General features: G+C 37.6%; 1 protein-coding gene and 1 pseudogene across 1 annotated transcript; both read right to left on the bottom strand.

Moving 5' to 3' along the window:
* Positions 1-1154: 1154 nt before the first annotated feature.
* On the bottom strand, positions 1155-2147 carry LOC101841074 (taste receptor type 2 member 102-like). Its single transcript, XM_013115491.2, is given in 1 exon segment — positions 1155-2147. A coding segment is annotated over 1 exon segment (993 nt).
* A 4874-nt stretch (positions 2148-7021) lies between these two features.
* Positions 7022-7951, bottom strand: LOC101841346 (annotated as a pseudogene).
* Positions 7952-16809: the final 8858 nt, after the last annotated feature.

The following is a 16809-nucleotide window of genomic DNA, read 5'->3' on the forward strand; positions in this document are numbered from 1 at the left end:
TGATCCAGGGCAGGGCCTAGACCCTCCCCACAAGAGTTCAGGGTGAGAGTTTATCTCACATTGTTGGATGGGAGTCCAAAGGCCATGTGTACACTCAGGATGTATACTGTTCTACTGCCCAAGGCTCAATAGATTACCTAGTCCTCCTCACTGACACCCGAAATAATCCCTTTGAAACCTGGCACTATGTACAAAGAGTATACCTGAAATAGTACTCAGGAATTCTATTCATCAATACCAGACAGGAGCAGCAGCAAAACTACACAAATAAAACAGTTTTAGCAGAAACTATTCAACAAAATTAATAAAACTTAATCCACAGTACAGTTGGAGAAACTATACAGGTCATCATTCTGTTATTAAATATACACAAAACTATAGAATTCTGCATAGTTATTAAAAACAGACACAAAGTTGGAAGAGCAGGAATTGGTAAAATGATGCACTTCAAAGGATACTAGAGTTAGGCTCCCCTGGGTAAATTGATACATAATCAAAATTCTAACTAAAATATATAACAATTATATTTTGCTTTATATTATTAACCTGTGAAGTAAAATATGTATTTATATACATGTACAGTATAATTAAAAAGAAAGGCCATGGTCTTATATGGTAGTTAACATTAGGCTTTTTACTTACTGCTCATGAATTATCATTCAGTAAAATTAAAAAAATAAAGACTTCCTTATTTCAGTACTAAAAAGCTGTTGTAGATAACTTTCATTGACAAAGTAATAATAGATTCATGGGACAATCAAGAGGTTGCCTCATGCCCAATATAAGGCATAGCTTAAAATTGTCACTAACAGCCTGAAGGTTAGAGTTAGTGTCTCAGTGAGTAACTGTGTGTTTACAATTTGAAAAATTAGTTCTCGATGCTATTATATAAGGAGTAAATATGTTAATGATTTCTTCAAAGGATTTCAAAATGGCAATGATACATATTGCAGATAATAATAGTAATAATAACAATAATGATCATATATATTTAATGTTTTTAAGTAAAGACATTTTTATTTATTTTTTTTTGAAAAAATTATAATTTCTTTCATAGTGCAAGAAGCAATAGGAAGGAATAAAATGTCCACAAACTGCCTCCTCCTAGATTTCTTCATTATCTAGAACATATGGCAGTCTGTCGCCTGGATGCCTCATGAAGTTGGGTTATCCTGTCCTTTCAGTCTACACCACAGTTGCCTCAGTATCAAAAGAGAAGTCTGCTTTAATTTAGAGTTTCCTAGAATCAGGATTAATGAGTGAGTTGAAGGATACATGAGTCCAGTTATCATACAAATAATGTGAACCGGTTCACTATGATGTTTCTCAGCAATCCATGCTATCAGAAGGGACAGAAAGTAAGCAGCATAGAGCAGGAGGAAGGAGACCATAATTTTCATGGCATTAGTGTGTGCCTTGGTACTGGGGTCCCTGTGTCCTCTGGAAGTAAGCTGCATCTTCTGCAGATGTTTCCACAAAGAGAAGATTAGCAGCAGAAAGGATATCAAAGCCAATGAAAATGGTGGTACAGAAAACAAAGTCATGTTAAATAAGGTAAGCTCTGAAAACACAGCAATACGCATACCCTTGAAATTCACAGTTATGTTTCCTCCATATTGATGGATCTTCTCCTCAAGAATGATGCTTGTTTTCATCAGATCTGCAAGCAAGAAGAGCAAGCTTCCCAGCAACACCCCAACAATCAGTTTTTTAAGTCTCCATTTCAAGTATAGAAATATCTGCCAGGAGAAGTTAGCTATCCTGAATAAATAGAAGATGCTGAGGGCCGTGGCAAGCCAGAGACTGAAGTGGCTAGAAAGAATCCAGCAAAAATAATGAATTTGTATTTCTATTCCAATCACAGATAAATATGGATCGCGTATAGTGTTAAACCAAATATATATTTCCCAGATAAGAGTAATTCTTGATATTGCCAGTGTAAGAAATATTTTATCCATTGAGGAAATCTTTTGCTTAGTGATGCAGTACAAGAAGTTTGACAGCAATATGTATCCATTGCTCAGATTTCCAAAAATTAACTCTGTAACTATGACTATAGTGGCAAAAGTATGCAGGACAGGTTCCATGTTCAGAGAGAGCTCAATGTTTAATAGGACTATTCGTCATGTGCTGACCAAGTGCCCCATGTATGGTCCAATGTGTGGTTACATTCTTTCTTCCCTTTGTCCTGCTCCTCCCGAAATGTTGACAGTACAGCAGCCTGAACGTTTCCTATTTGGTATTTAAGCTGCACATTTTCTTGTTTTTTTTTTTCTGCAATTCTTTGTAGTGTTTGTTAGCATGTTTGTCCACACCATAGGCTGAAATGTTCAGCAGATAATTTAGAAAATAAGGGAAACTCACATTTGCAATTTGCAAATCAAGATATATTCTCTTCCACTGTTTTGCATTTTCATATTGTTTCAGTTTAAGGGAATTTGGTTGGGCTCCTTGAGTTCTAAGGTCATGGGTTGCAAAATCGCAATATGAATCAAGGGCTATCCAACATCCCACACATGCAAATGCCTTCTCTCTAGTGTGAGCTATTTTCTGTCCTTGAATGAAGCTAAAACTTGTGGTTGCTTTACTCCATGCTTTTTACATTCACAAGATTTCTCTTCAGGACAGTTCCCTCATGCCTTTGAAAAAAACTGAACTACTTAAGATTTAAGATATGATTTACAACCATAGATTTTTCTATGCACTGTGTAGATATTACATTTTTGAATGCAACATGGAGCACTTGACCATGAACAGTTTTTCACATTTCTTGCACTTATGCCATGCTTTATGTTTATCATTATATGTTGTGATCATATATTATTTGTGATTTATTAAAACTTGCCTGAGGACTCAGAAAGCCAAGTTAGTCTTAAACTATGGAGATCAGGCAGTGATAATACTCATCTTTAACCCCAGCAGCCAGAAGCTAGGAGGTGGTGGCACACACCTTTAATAAATAATAAATAATAATTTTAAAACATTTAATTAATATTTAAATACTCCTTTAACAGCAACCAAGAAAATTAATAGCTAACTGATCATAAACAAAGTAAGAAGAGAGTAAACATTTGTCAAACTGTCACATTTGATACTACATATTTGAGGATTCTCTACTACCATAAGAAAATATTTTATATGGATAATATAAGTAGTATATTGGACTGCATTTATTTTAATTGAGCTCAGAAAAAATACTTTGTGTTTAGGAAAACTATCAGAGATTCCAGAAACATGGAGCTCTTCTGATTTTGGCAGAACTTGGTTTTTTGTTTGTTTGTTTTGTTTTTTGTTTGTTTGTTTTTTCTCTCAAAATCAAGTACTGTTTGATTATCAGAGCTAAGTTAAAACTTAACCAAATGGATACAATCATTTCTATAATGTGGTTACCAATCCCATATGAGAACGATAAAGATCCAACTATAAGTGACTGTAGCCAATCAAGGATAGTAAGTTGCCAGTTGGCACACAAAGCTAAAAGGAATCAAATGAACACACTGCACTTCTTAAAGATGTACACTTCAGGAAGAAAATTGCCACCAAAGTCAGTTTCTTCATATGCACTGAGGCAAATTAAAATAAAGCCCAGATATGAGGAATTTATGGTCAAGGATAGTGAATGTCAATACATTTTATTTATAATAGGCAATGATTAGAAACCATTCATAGGTCATCAGAAGATAAAGAGACTTATTTTCAATGTACCATTCATTACAATTCTGGAATAATACTCCAGTACCACTCAGGAGCAACAGCAACAATATAATCAGAAATTTTTATTTTGCTATATTCATTTTATACTATTATTCATTTTAAAATGCTTGATGTACATTTATGCAGATTCACAACATATTTAAATTGAAAGGTCATTGTTTTATATAGTAGTTAGTTATGTTAGCCTTTTTCCATTTGTTGAAGTCAGCCAACAGTTTGAAATCAACTGTGAAAAAAACAAATATCCACCATAAAGACAGCTCTGGAATCAGGCTGGCGGGAAGACTGCACTCTACATATGGTTGTCAGGAGTGAGACTGAATTTCCACGTAGAATGACCAGAGCTTAAAAGGAATTTTAGAAACAAAAGAACAGAGAGATGCATGGCTTTTTGGTAGCCGCATTTTTCTCAGGTAGGCTCGGTTTTGCTAGAGACAAGCTACAGACTCACGTGGCTCTCTTAAGGGAGTCTTCCTGACTCAGCATAAGTGGGAAAAAAAGCCAGCAATGCTGTGTACGTACAGCTGGAAGTGGCAGTGATCACATCTCCAAGGTGGCAGATTTTGCAGGATGTCAGCACAGACTGAGGCGAAATAGCTGAAATCACGCTTACGCCCGCCATCTTGGAAAAACTGCGGTTTAAACAGCCACGGTTTTAACAGATAAGACATGTGGCCAGAAAAACATAAAGATTTACAGTACAGTCAGACATGGATAAAGAAAAACCTCTAAAGGTTTACAGTGTGTTTAAAAATATACATAGGATTGAGAGAGAAAAAGAAATGGCATAGTGGTAAATAAAGAGAGAAGCCGGCTGTGGTGGTGCACAATGGTAGGACTTGCTGCAGAGGCAGAAGCAGGAGGATTTCCAGAGAAACCCTGTCTCTGAGAAAAATAAATAAATAAATAAATAAAAGTAAAAGAAATTGAATAATAATAATAGATAAATAAATAAGCCACATAAAGATGAAAAATACACAGAGTCTGGATACTGTATGCTATTGTGTTTTTCAGTTTTTTTAATTGCTAAAGAAGAAAAAACTGCTAAAGTGTACTTGATTGTAAATGTTGCTATATTAATCCAACTTATGCATTTCAAAAATGTTTTGACTTCTAACTTTAAATATAAGGGCTGGTTACTTGGGAAAAGAGTTTTTGTTTATAATTCCACAGAAAATGGAAAGCTTTGGATTGGCTTCTGCCGTTTGATGAACCAAGACACTGGAAGCAGTGGCCCAAGTGATTCAACATTTAAAACAGCTAAGACGATGCAGCCTTACAGACCCTGAAAATAAGGACTTATACAGGTTGTTGAGTTTTGTCATGATCCCCATGGTATGAACAGGGCCCCCATCCAGCAGGAAGTAGTTTGGAATGAGCAACGTCCAAATTCCCATATTGTTTATAAATATTTGTTTTCACTTGAATGGGGTTACTTATAATTGATTAATGATCACAACTGATCGCTTTTTAATGGTAAAAGGGAAATTGTGGTATGGAAATGAATACTTTGTATTGGTATGGTTTTTCACTTATTGATGCAAATTCAAGGTCAATTTTGTGATATGTATCTTTCTCCTCTTGAATAAGTATCATGCTTATACTGATCTTTTAAGATGTAATACATAATAAAATACAGATTATAGATAGTTAACTATAATAGTAGAACTTATAGTTAGGTAATTTAGGTTTTATAGATATATACAGAAATATACTTAAGATAGACAGTCTTCAAACCTTTCAAAGACCTTCAGAAAATGGCATTTAAAATGGTTTAGGGTTTTTCTTGACAATGAGAAATGTCTGCTCCTGGCAAGATCAATTATGTCTTGAGAGGAAGATGGGCATCAAAGTTTGCTTTCAAGAGGACAAGATGAGTAATTTGGGCAAGAAAGTGTTCTTGTCTTGATTTTTTTAACTGTTTCTGTATAAACTGGACATGCAGGACCCACAGGAAAGTGACTGCTGAACTCAACCAATACTACAGAGTTCCTGCTTCATGGAAGAGTCTGCCTGACTTTCCACAGGACACAAAAAATGACTGATGAACTGCTATTCCAGATGGACAGCTTAAAATTTCTTGCTTTGTTGAGAAGTCTTCCAGACACACTGTGGCCTATGGGCTGAAGATGGATGCCCCAACATTACAGAGGAATTTTGGGTGACTGTCCAGGTAGCCAGAAATCTCGGTCAATTCTAGTGTTTATATAGTATCCTTCTGTGATCTTTGATGGAGTTGAAGACAGATAGTTATAATCATAGTTTTCCTTAGTTATGATAAAAGATAATTTATGTATAAGACTTTAGACTCACAAAGATAGGATAGACAATATTTTATTTAAATCTTACTAAATGTTAATGAACAAAATATTCTAATTATGTTCTTACTTCATAACTGTTCTGTTATATATAATTTGACTATGTTAACGTTAAAAACTTTCTTGGTAAATAGACAGGAAAGAGGAGATGATGGGAGATGTCATTCTGAAATCTGTCTCTTGTTAAATAAAGCACTGTTGACCAATAAGGAAGCAAGATAGGTGAGACTTAGAGTTGAGGAGGATTCTGGGAAAGAGAAAAACAGGGAGTCACGATGTAGCTGCCATAGGAATAAGAGATCTGGACCCTTTCTCCGGTAAGAGAAATACTTAGATGAACAATTATGGGGTAAATACTTAATTCAGAGCTAGCCAATAAGAAACAAGCAAATGGACAACAGCTTCATAATTAATATAGGATCCTGTGTGTTTATTTGGGACTGATGCAGCTCTGGAACCAGGCTGGCGGGAAGGCTGCACTCTACAATAGATATATGTAAAAAGAGATACATAACTGTATACTTACAAATGTCTATAGACATTTTGTCAAGAAAGAGAGATTTTCTTAATATAAAGTAAAATAGAATATTACCATCAAGAAAACATGTGCTTGTTCCTTTTTTCTTAAGTTACCATCATAATGCATGTGTTTCCTTATTTACCCTCAGATAGCAAAGTCTAACCCTCACTGGTTCTTGGATATTTTGCCTACCCCGGAGGCCACCTTTGAGTAGGATCTCGAAAGGGCCCTTGGAAACCTTCCTCCTGAGTGCAGGGATTAAAGGAGTTCCGAGATTAAAGTAGCATACTATCACTTCTGCATTGATTTACTTGAAATTAAGCATTAAAATACCAACGTTGTCTGAGCCTTAGTCAAAGATATTGACTTGCTAATAATAAAGTGTTTATTGCAAAAGAAAAAAAAGTTCTTGAACTATCTCCTCATAGATTTTTTTGTTCTTTACAACAAAGTATTTTGTCTGGATGCCTCATGAAATTGGGATATCCTGTTCTTTCAGTCAACACCACAGTCGCCTTAATATCAAAAGAGAAGTCTGCTTTAATTTAGAGTTTCCTAGAATCAGGATTAATGAGTGAGTTGAAGGATACATGTGTCCAGTTATCATACAAATAATGTGAACCAGTTCACTATGATGTTTCTCAGCAATCCATGCTATCAGAAGGGACAGAAAGTAAGCAGCATAGAGCAGGAGGAAGGAGACCATAATTTTCATGGCATTAGTGTGTGCCTTGGTACTGGAGTCCATGTGTCCTCCGGAATTAAGCTGTATCTTTTACAGATGTTTCCACAAAGAGAAGATTAGCAGCAGAAAGGATATCAAAGCCAATGAAAATGGTGTTACAGAGAACAAAGTCATGTTGAATAAGATTTGCTCTTTATATATAGTTAACTCTGTCTCCATGAAACTCACAGTTGTGTTTCCTTCATATTGATGGATCCTCTCTTTAAAAATGATGCTTGTTTGCATTAGATTTGCAAGCAAGAAGGCCAAGCTTCCCAGCAGCATTCCCACAATCAGTTGTTTAAGTCTCCATTTTAAGTAGAGAAACATTTGCCAGGAGAAGTTAGCTATCCTGAATAAATAAAAGATGCTGAGAGCTGTGGCAAGCCAGAGACTGAAGTGGCTAGAAATTATACAGCAGAAGACAATTATTTTTAATTCTTCTCTGGTCATAAATGAAATTGATTGAACTTTAACACAAATGAGTAATATTTCCCAGATGAGAGTAAGTCTGGAAATTGCCAAGATAACGAGAATTTGGTCAATTGGAGAAAGCTCTCTTTTGTTGACCCAGTCAATGCAGTTTTTCTGCACTATCAATCCATTGCTCAAATTCCCCAAAATGAACTCTGCAAGTATTACAGTGGTGAAGATGCTGTGCAGTACAGGTCCCATGTTCAAACAGAGAAAACATAAAGTCAGCACTGATCCTCTCGGGCTCATTAAATGCCTGCCATGTGGTCCAATGTGCAGCTAAATTCTTTCTCCTCTTTGTCCTGTTCCTTCTCCAATCTCTGATTTTAAGGCAAAATGACCATCTCCCATTTGGCATTTAATTTATACATATTCTTGTTAAATATTTTTCTGATGTTCTCTAATGAGTCCTGGCTAACGTTTTATATGCTTTTCATGGGATGAAATATTCAGCAGATGAATTAGAAGGCTAGGATAGCTCACAGTGTTGATATGCAAATCAAGAAAGATTCCATGCCTCTCTTTTGCATCTCTGGCCGTTTTCAAGATTAGGGAATTTGGTTGTACCAACTCAAATTCTGAATTACAAAAAATACAAAAGTCTGTTTCAACAACTATGAAGTTTAAAGAAGGGTTTTGTATTCAAGACTCTTTTAAACTACTGAAGACTTAAAAGACATGAAGTGGCAGGTCTGTTTTTCCACAAAATTTCACTTTCCACTGGAGCTCAGGTCCCATTTTCTCAAACTGAGTGTGGAAGCTGGCTTCAAATAAAGTAAGCAGGATTCATTTTAATCATTCAACTTCTCTCCCTGCCTCAGAAGAAAAGCAGGGAGCAGAATTCAAAAATACAAACTGAATTAAGATGATTAATTTGAAATTCACATTAATACAATAAACACTGTTTTAACCTTGACTAATGTATCATTATTTCTGCTGAAATTTTCATTTAATAAATTAGAAATTTTCCAATTTCCTAATTCTTCTTCATCTGTGTCATTTCTTCCTTTTGGATAGAGTAGATTGCTTTAGGTTGTAAGATAGGAGTTCCTGCTTAAATCAGAGTCTTTCCTTAAAGAGGGTCACAATCTCTGCATGGTCGTGGGAGCCACATAATGTAACCACCTACCAGTGATATTTGTAAAGACTGAATCAGCCACCCACACCACTCCAGCCAGAGAATGCTGTCATATTAATATCCATATCCCCCAAACGGTGTCTGGGAAGTACAAGATCAACTCAAGAAAGTCAGTAGCCCTACTATATACAGATGATAAAAAGGCTGAAAGAGAAATCAGAGAAACATCACCCTTTACAATTGCCACAAACAACATAAAATACCTTGGAGTAATGCTAACCAAACAAGTGAAAGACCTGTATCGTAAGAACTTTGAATCTTTAAAGAAAGAAATTAAAGAAGCCCTCAGAAAATGGAAAGATGTCCCATGCTCTTGGATAGGTAGGATCAATGTAGTAAAAATGGCAATCCTGCCAAAAGAAATCTACAGATTCAATGCAATCCCCATTAAAATCCCAGCACAATTCTTCACAGACCTTGAAAGAACAATAATCAATTTTGTATGGAAAAACAAAAGACCCAGGATAGCCAAAACAACCCTGTTCAACAAGGCAACGTCCGGAGGCATCACCATCCCTGACCTCAAGCTCTATTATAGAGCTATAGTCCTGAAAACAGCTTGGTATTGGCACAAAAATAGACAGGTAGACCAATGGAATCGAATTGAAAACCCGGGTTGAAAATCCGGGTATTAACCCACACACGTACGAACATCTGATCTTTGACAAAGAAGCTAAAAATATACAATGGAATAAAGAAAGCATCTTCAACAAATGGTGCTGGCATAATTGGAGACTGGCATGTAGAAGAATGCGGATCCATCCATGTTTATCGCCATGCACAAAACTTAAGTCCAAATGGATCAAAGACCTCAACATAAATCCAGCCACACTGAACCTCTTAGAAGAGAAAGTGGGTGGTACCCTTGAACGAATTGGTACAGGAGACAGCTTCCTGAACATAACACCAGTAGCACAGACAGTGAGATCAACAATTAATAAATGGGACCTACTGAAACTGAGAAGCTTCTGTAAGGCAAAGGACACAATCAGCAAGACAAAAAGGCAGCCCACAGAATGGGAAAAAATATTCACTAAGCCCACATCTGACAGAGTGTTGATATCCAAAATTTACAAAGAACTCAAGAAGCAAGTCTCCAAAACAGCAAAGGACCCAATTAAAAAGTGGGCTACAGATCTAAATAGAGAGTTTTCAATAGAGGAGTCTAAAATGGCTGAGAGGCACTTGAGAAAGTGCTCAACATCCTTAGCCATCCGGGAAATGCAAATCAAAACAACTCTGAGATACCATCTCACTCCTGTCAGAATGGCTAAAATCAAAAACACCAATGACAATTTATGCTGGAGAGGATGTGGGGAAAGGGGGACACTCCTCCATTGCTGGTGGGAGTGCCAACTGGTTCAGCCACTTTGGAAAGCAGTATGGAGATTCCTCAGAAAAATGGGAATAAACCTACCACAAGACCCAGCAACTCCACTCTTAGGCATATATCCAAAAGATGCCCATTCATACAACAAAGATGTCTGTTCCACTATGTTCATAGCAGCTTTATTTGTAATAGCCAGAACTTGGAAGCAACCTAGATGTCCCTCACCCGAAGAGTGGATAGAGAAAATGTGGTACATCTACACAATGGAGTACTATTCAGCAGAAAAAAATAATGGAATCATGAGATTCGCAGGCAAATGGATGACACTAGAAGAAACCATCCTTAGTGAGGTAACCCAGTCACAAAAAGAGAAACATGGCATGTACTCTCTCATATATGGATTTTAGACATAGATCTTGGGAGTGCCAGCCTACAATCCTATGGCCAGAGAGTCTGGGAAACAGAAACTTCATTTAGTGGCTGGTTAAGTACTGAGCTGAACTCAAGAAAGCCAGTATCAGAGAGGGAGGACTGATGATCAAAGGGATTAAGACTGGGCTGGTTTAACCCCCAGAAACAGCTGACCAGACAAAGGTTAACTCTTGAATCCCAGGCATCAGCCTGGGAATCCAGCATGGGACTGATCAAGACCCCCTGAATCTGGGTGTCAGTGAGGAGGCCTAGGTAATCTATTGAGCCTTGGGCAGCAGATCAGTACCCATCCCAAGTATACACACGGACTTTGGACTCCCATAGAACAATGTCAGGTGCACTCTCACTCTGAACTCTTGGGGAAGGGTCTAGGCCCTGCCCTATATGAAATGACAGACTATGGACACCCCCATGGAGGGCCTCACCCTCCCTGGGGGAATGAGGGGATAATGGGGGGGATGGGGGAGGGCACTGGAGGAGGGGAGGGAAAGGGAGAGGGACATGGAACTGACTTGTGAAGCAACCTTGTTTCTTATCTAAATTTAAAATGGAAAATAAAAAAAAAAGAAACTGAATGTGCATGCTGGACTAGAAGTTGTGTATGGTTTCTCTTCCTGTTGTGAATTCTTTATTGCTGCAGCTTATTGCTAATATATTCATGCTAATAAGCCATTATTAACCTTTCTTTCATAATATAAGTCAATTCTAATTTTAGCCTACACAATTTCAGCAAAACAAATCAAAAAAGCAAATGACAGTTTAAAGAAGTACACGGGAATAAAACCACAAAGCTCTAACACATCAGGATGAGACAATGTGCTCTTGAGTCTTCTTTGGTAGACTACAGCTGAATGTTTACTTGAGCACAGGAACATAGGGGAACTTTAAATTAGTTATACTCAGCTAACCACACCTCCTGTAGTTGATTAACCTATTGGCTACAGAGGAGACAAACCAAGAAGATCCTACAAAGCTGATTACTATCCAAAGACAAGAAGTGTGTGAGAAGTGTTGACATGTACTGTGAAGTTGCGTGGGGGCCAAATAAAGATGAAAAGTTTTGGTTCATTCTACATACAAGGGAAGCATCCCAGACAAATCTGACTCTGCCCATGTCAAGGAAAGCACATTACGTCATTCAATGGTAGAAATGAATCAAGAATGCCTGTGAAAGCATGAAGTTCACTCACCCTTTAAATACACTGACAGGTAAGCAAAGCTCTCCATTGAGGGTTTTTTTGTTGTTGTTGTTGTTGTTGTTTTGGTTTTTTTGAGACAGGGTTTCTCTATATTGTTTTGGAGGCTGTCCTGAAACTCACTTTGTAGACCAGTCTGGCCTTGAACTCACAGAGATCCACCTGCCTCTGCCTCCTGATTAAAGGTGTGTGCCACCAACACCTGAATCAATGAGAATGTTAACAGAAAGTCTAATTCTCAAGGCTATATTTTTAAAGTTTAATGCTAAGATTTAATGTTAGGATTTAATGTTTAGAATAAAAAAGTTAAAATAAGTAACAGATGAATCATAAAATCAATGGTCATTGAGAAATGTCTACACTCAGGCCAGGTGTGGTGGTGTGCACCTAGATTACTGTCCTTGGGAAGCAAAAGTGGGAGGATTGTGGGTTCAGGGCTGGCCTGAGATACATAGAAATACTCTGTCTGGGAAGAACAGTCAAATAATCAAATAAAATAAAACTCTATACCAAACATCATAGCTTAGACTTACAAGGATTGTATGAAATTTATTTAACTCTTTTGTGCTTTTTGTTTTGCTTTGTTGTGGGAACTCACTAAGATGTTTTCCCAGGAAAAGATGCCATTGGAGCAGAATCAAAGAGCACATTCTATAAGCAAAAACCCATGAAAACACAAATAGGTTATCATATGATGTGAGGAATGTTTTTCGTTGTTGTTTTTTGTTATTTTCTTAATTCTAGAGAGGGTATTTAATAGGCCATATGAATTACAAAGATGGCATCGAGGGGATGTAAGATGGGCGAGTCCTGAGATGTTTACAAGAAAAGGTAATTGGCTTCTTAGATCGAACCAGATGAGGTCGCTGCTTGTACAGCTTATGATTGTTGGGTTAAGTATAGGGCACCTATGCGCTTGATAGGTTGACCTTTAAAACCATTGGCTGGCTGTTTTCCTGCTTCCTTATAACTCTAGGATTTTTGCTTTAAAAGATGCTTGCTTGCTATGTGGTAATAAATGAGTTCTTCCTTGACTTGTCTACCTGCTGTGTCTGATTGTCTCCCACCTGGGAGGATGTACGCTTACCCTTCCTCAGACCCAGCTCTGCCTTTCTTGGTTGGACTCAGACCCTACAGTATTTGACTTAATTTCAGATAATAGAAAAAATATTGGTTTCCCAAATGGAAATTAACATTATGTTTAACTCACAAACCAAAAGTAAGGTTGCATGTATTTTTTTTATATCCATAAAAGGCGGCGGGGTGTGGGTATTACCAGAGTTCAAAATAATTTTGTTTTTTGTTATTATTTAAATTATTGGTTCCATTATAATTAACAAATAGATTTCACCTAAAACACTGGTGTAAACCAAATGTCCCTGAGAGATGCATAGATGTTTGTCAAACTTTTGTGTGATGTAGTTTCTTATTGTAATAAACACAGTAACATTATCCTTCAAAAAAAATCTGTCAGTAGGGGAATTTTTTACACTATTGCTCCTATAGACAATGTATCTAGCACACCCTTTAATAACAATGATGTTCTCACAGCAAAATAAAATGTTCTCTGAGATTACTAATAAACCATTTCATGAATTAAAGATCTCCCCTGCTATTATACTTTATTTTTTCTTGATATATGGCTAAGTTATTTAAAATCTTAATAATATTCTTACAGTAAATACAATTTACAATGTTGGGATAAATCCATTTTGGTTATGATGTACAATCCTTTATAGTATTTCTGAATTCAGTATGAAAATATTATATTATGATTTTACAAGTATTTTTACACAAGGCATGTTGGCAACGGATATTGCAAGGAATATTTTTGCAAAGCACCCCACATAGCATAAATCTTACTATGTTGTTCAGTTGTTTTTCTAACTCTTGACTCTTTTACCTCAAATTCTCAAGTGCTGATATGGATAGATACCAACAGGCCTAGCTACAATAAATAAGCTTTTCTTGTCATCAGAAATTGACTTTATGCATCTATTAGCTGCTGTGTAAGACCGTTTCTGTAAATCCCTGCTCCATGGCATGGATTTTTATGTCTTGATTGTAATCTAGATAGAAACAATTCTGTCTTCGGAGGTCATAGTCCTAAGGGAGAACCTATCAGTTTTCTTTGGGTAAATGGCTGTGATGTCAAATTATTTTCAGAACACTTCTGTTTATACCTATAAACCTCATTGCTCTCAACCTTGATTAGAGAAGCTTCTGCTTACAATTGGGTAGCAACTCATAGGGATTTATATAAATGGTTGAAGTGTTAATAATAGAAGACTTGGTCTTAAATGGGAAATCTTTATTGAATTTTCTAGACCAATGCTTAGGGAACATTCTGGAAGAAAATAAAGAAAGTATATAAAAGATCTTGAGGCTATGAAAAGGTGCTCTGAAGTCTTGTCTTCTGGACAGGACATGACTGTCATACTCATCTATAAACAATTTTTCTGGCATTTCATTTTAAACTTTTACTTTTAATTAAAATGTAAGTACACATGATTTCTCCTTCTCCTTTCAACAACCCCACGTGTTCCTCCCTCACCCTCTCAAGTTCATTCCAACCTTTAAGAAGAGCATTATTGAGATCAATAACAATTAATAAATGGGAACTCCTGAAACTGAGAGGCTTCTGTAAGGCAAAGGACACAGTCAGCAAGACAAAAAGGCACCCACGGATTGGGAAAAGATATTCACTAACCCCACATATGACAGAGGGCTGATCTCCAAAATTTACAAAGAACTCAAGAAGCAATTCTCCAAAATACCAAAGGATCCAATTAAAAAGTGGGCTGCAGAACTAAATAGAGAAATTTCAATAGAGGAGGCTAAATTGCTGAGAGGCACTTGAGAAAGTTCTCAACATCCTTAGCCACCTGGGAAATGCAAATCAAAACAACTCTGAGATACCATCACTCCTATCAGAATGGCTAAAATCAAAAACACCAACCACAATTTATGCTGGAGAGGATGTGGTAAAAGGGGAACACTCCTCCGTTGCTGGTGGGAGTGCCAACTGGTTCAGCCACTTTGGAAAGCAGTATGGAGATTCCTCAGAAAAATGGGAATAAACCTACCAAAAGATCCAGCAACTCCACTCTTAGGCATATATCCAAAAGATGCCCATTCATACAACAAGGATGTCTGTTCCACTATGTTCATAGCAGCATTATTTGTAATAGCCAGAACTTGGAAGCAACCTAGATGCCCCTCAACTGAAGAGTGGATAGAGAAAATGTGGTATATTTACACAATGGAGTACTATTCAGCAGAAAAAAAAACAATGAAATCCTGAGATTTGCAGGCAAATGGATGGCACTAGAAGAAACCATCCTTAGTGGGTCACAAAAAGAGAAACATGGCATGTACTCTCTCATATATGGATTTTAGACATAGATCTGGGGAGTGCCGGCCTACAGTCCCATGGCCAGAGAGTCTGGGAAACAGAACCTTCATTCAGTAGCTGATAGAAGAAGAGGCAGACTCCCACGGTTAAACACAGAGCTGAACTCAAGACCAAAGGGATTAAGACTGGGCTGATTTAATCCCCAGAAACAGCTGACCTGACATGGGTTAGCTCTTGAATCCCAGGCTGATGCCTGGTAATCCAGCATGGGACTAATCAAGACCCCATGAATGTGGTTGTCAGTGAGGAGGCTTAGGAAATCTATTGAGCCTTGGGCAGTAGATCAGTATTTTCCCGGGTATACAAACAGATTTTGGACTCCCATCCAACAATGTGAGATGCACTCTCACCCTGAACTCTTGGGGGAGGGTCTAGGCCCTGCCCTGGATGAAATGACAGACTATGGACACCCCCATGGAGGGCCTCACCCTCCCTGGGGAAATGAGGTGATATTGGGAGGTTGGGACGAGGGCACGAGAGGCGTGGAGGGAAACAGAGAGGGACCTAGAACTGACTTGTGAAGAAATGTTGTTTCTAATTTAAATTTAAAAATAAATAATAAAAAGAACATTATTGTACACACACATATACACACATACAAACATAAATACAACTCTTGAGTCCATTAGGGTGTTTATATGTATGTGTTTTTAGGGCTGACCACTTGGTATTGGATAACCAATTAGGGAGTTCATTGCTGTGGGAGACTTATTATTTTATCTCTCATAATTGGCTCATACCTCTTCATCTAGGCATGGGGCCACCACATGATTTCCCTTATTCCTGTTGTCATGTAAACTAATGGATCTTAAATAATTCAACTTTTCTAAGATTTGCTTGCCATTTATTTCTATTTATTTGAGTTTAAAGTTATCTCAATAACTTTTTAATGAATACCTTAAAAATATAAATTATTATGGAACAGATGACTATTTACCACTCCAAGTGTTTTATTGTAATTGATCAAAGGAAAGGGAAATGTATGATCAAATTAAGAATAACAGAACAGGAGCCTAACTTCTGGTGGCCTGAGAAGAACCACCGGAGACCTGACAACTGCCCATGGCAGACCCGGATCCCAGCCCAACGGGATTCAGCCTGTCCAGAGACTGCCAGCTTCCAAGTCCCATTCTCCACCCACAGGACAGGCAAGGTAAGCATGTGTCTGTCTACAGCCTGTTTTCCGGTGATCTGCATACAAGTAGCCAAGGACAGGGTACTGCACACTACAGCCCCCATCCAGGCAGAAGCCAGCCCACCCAGAGACTGCAAGAGTCCAAGTCCCATTCTCCACCCACAAGACAGGCAAGGGTCCAGCCCACCCAGAGTTTGCCAAGATCCCAATACTAGGATGACCTCCATCCATGCAAGAGGAAAGCCACCAAGTTATTGGACCTGCTCCTACCCACTGGAAAGGAACCATGATCACATACGCATCAGGGTAAGAAGAGACACCTTCTTCACTCACAATATAAAAACACACCCACCAACGGAAAAACCAGAAACTAGGGAATCTACACCTGTAAGACCTGAATAGCCCATTGTGGT

The sequence above is a fragment of the Mesocricetus auratus genome, unplaced genomic scaffold (assembly GCF_017639785.1).
Source record: "Mesocricetus auratus isolate SY011 unplaced genomic scaffold, BCM_Maur_2.0 Super-Scaffold_100001, whole genome shotgun sequence".
Lineage (NCBI taxonomy): Eukaryota > Metazoa > Chordata > Mammalia > Rodentia > Cricetidae > Mesocricetus > Mesocricetus auratus.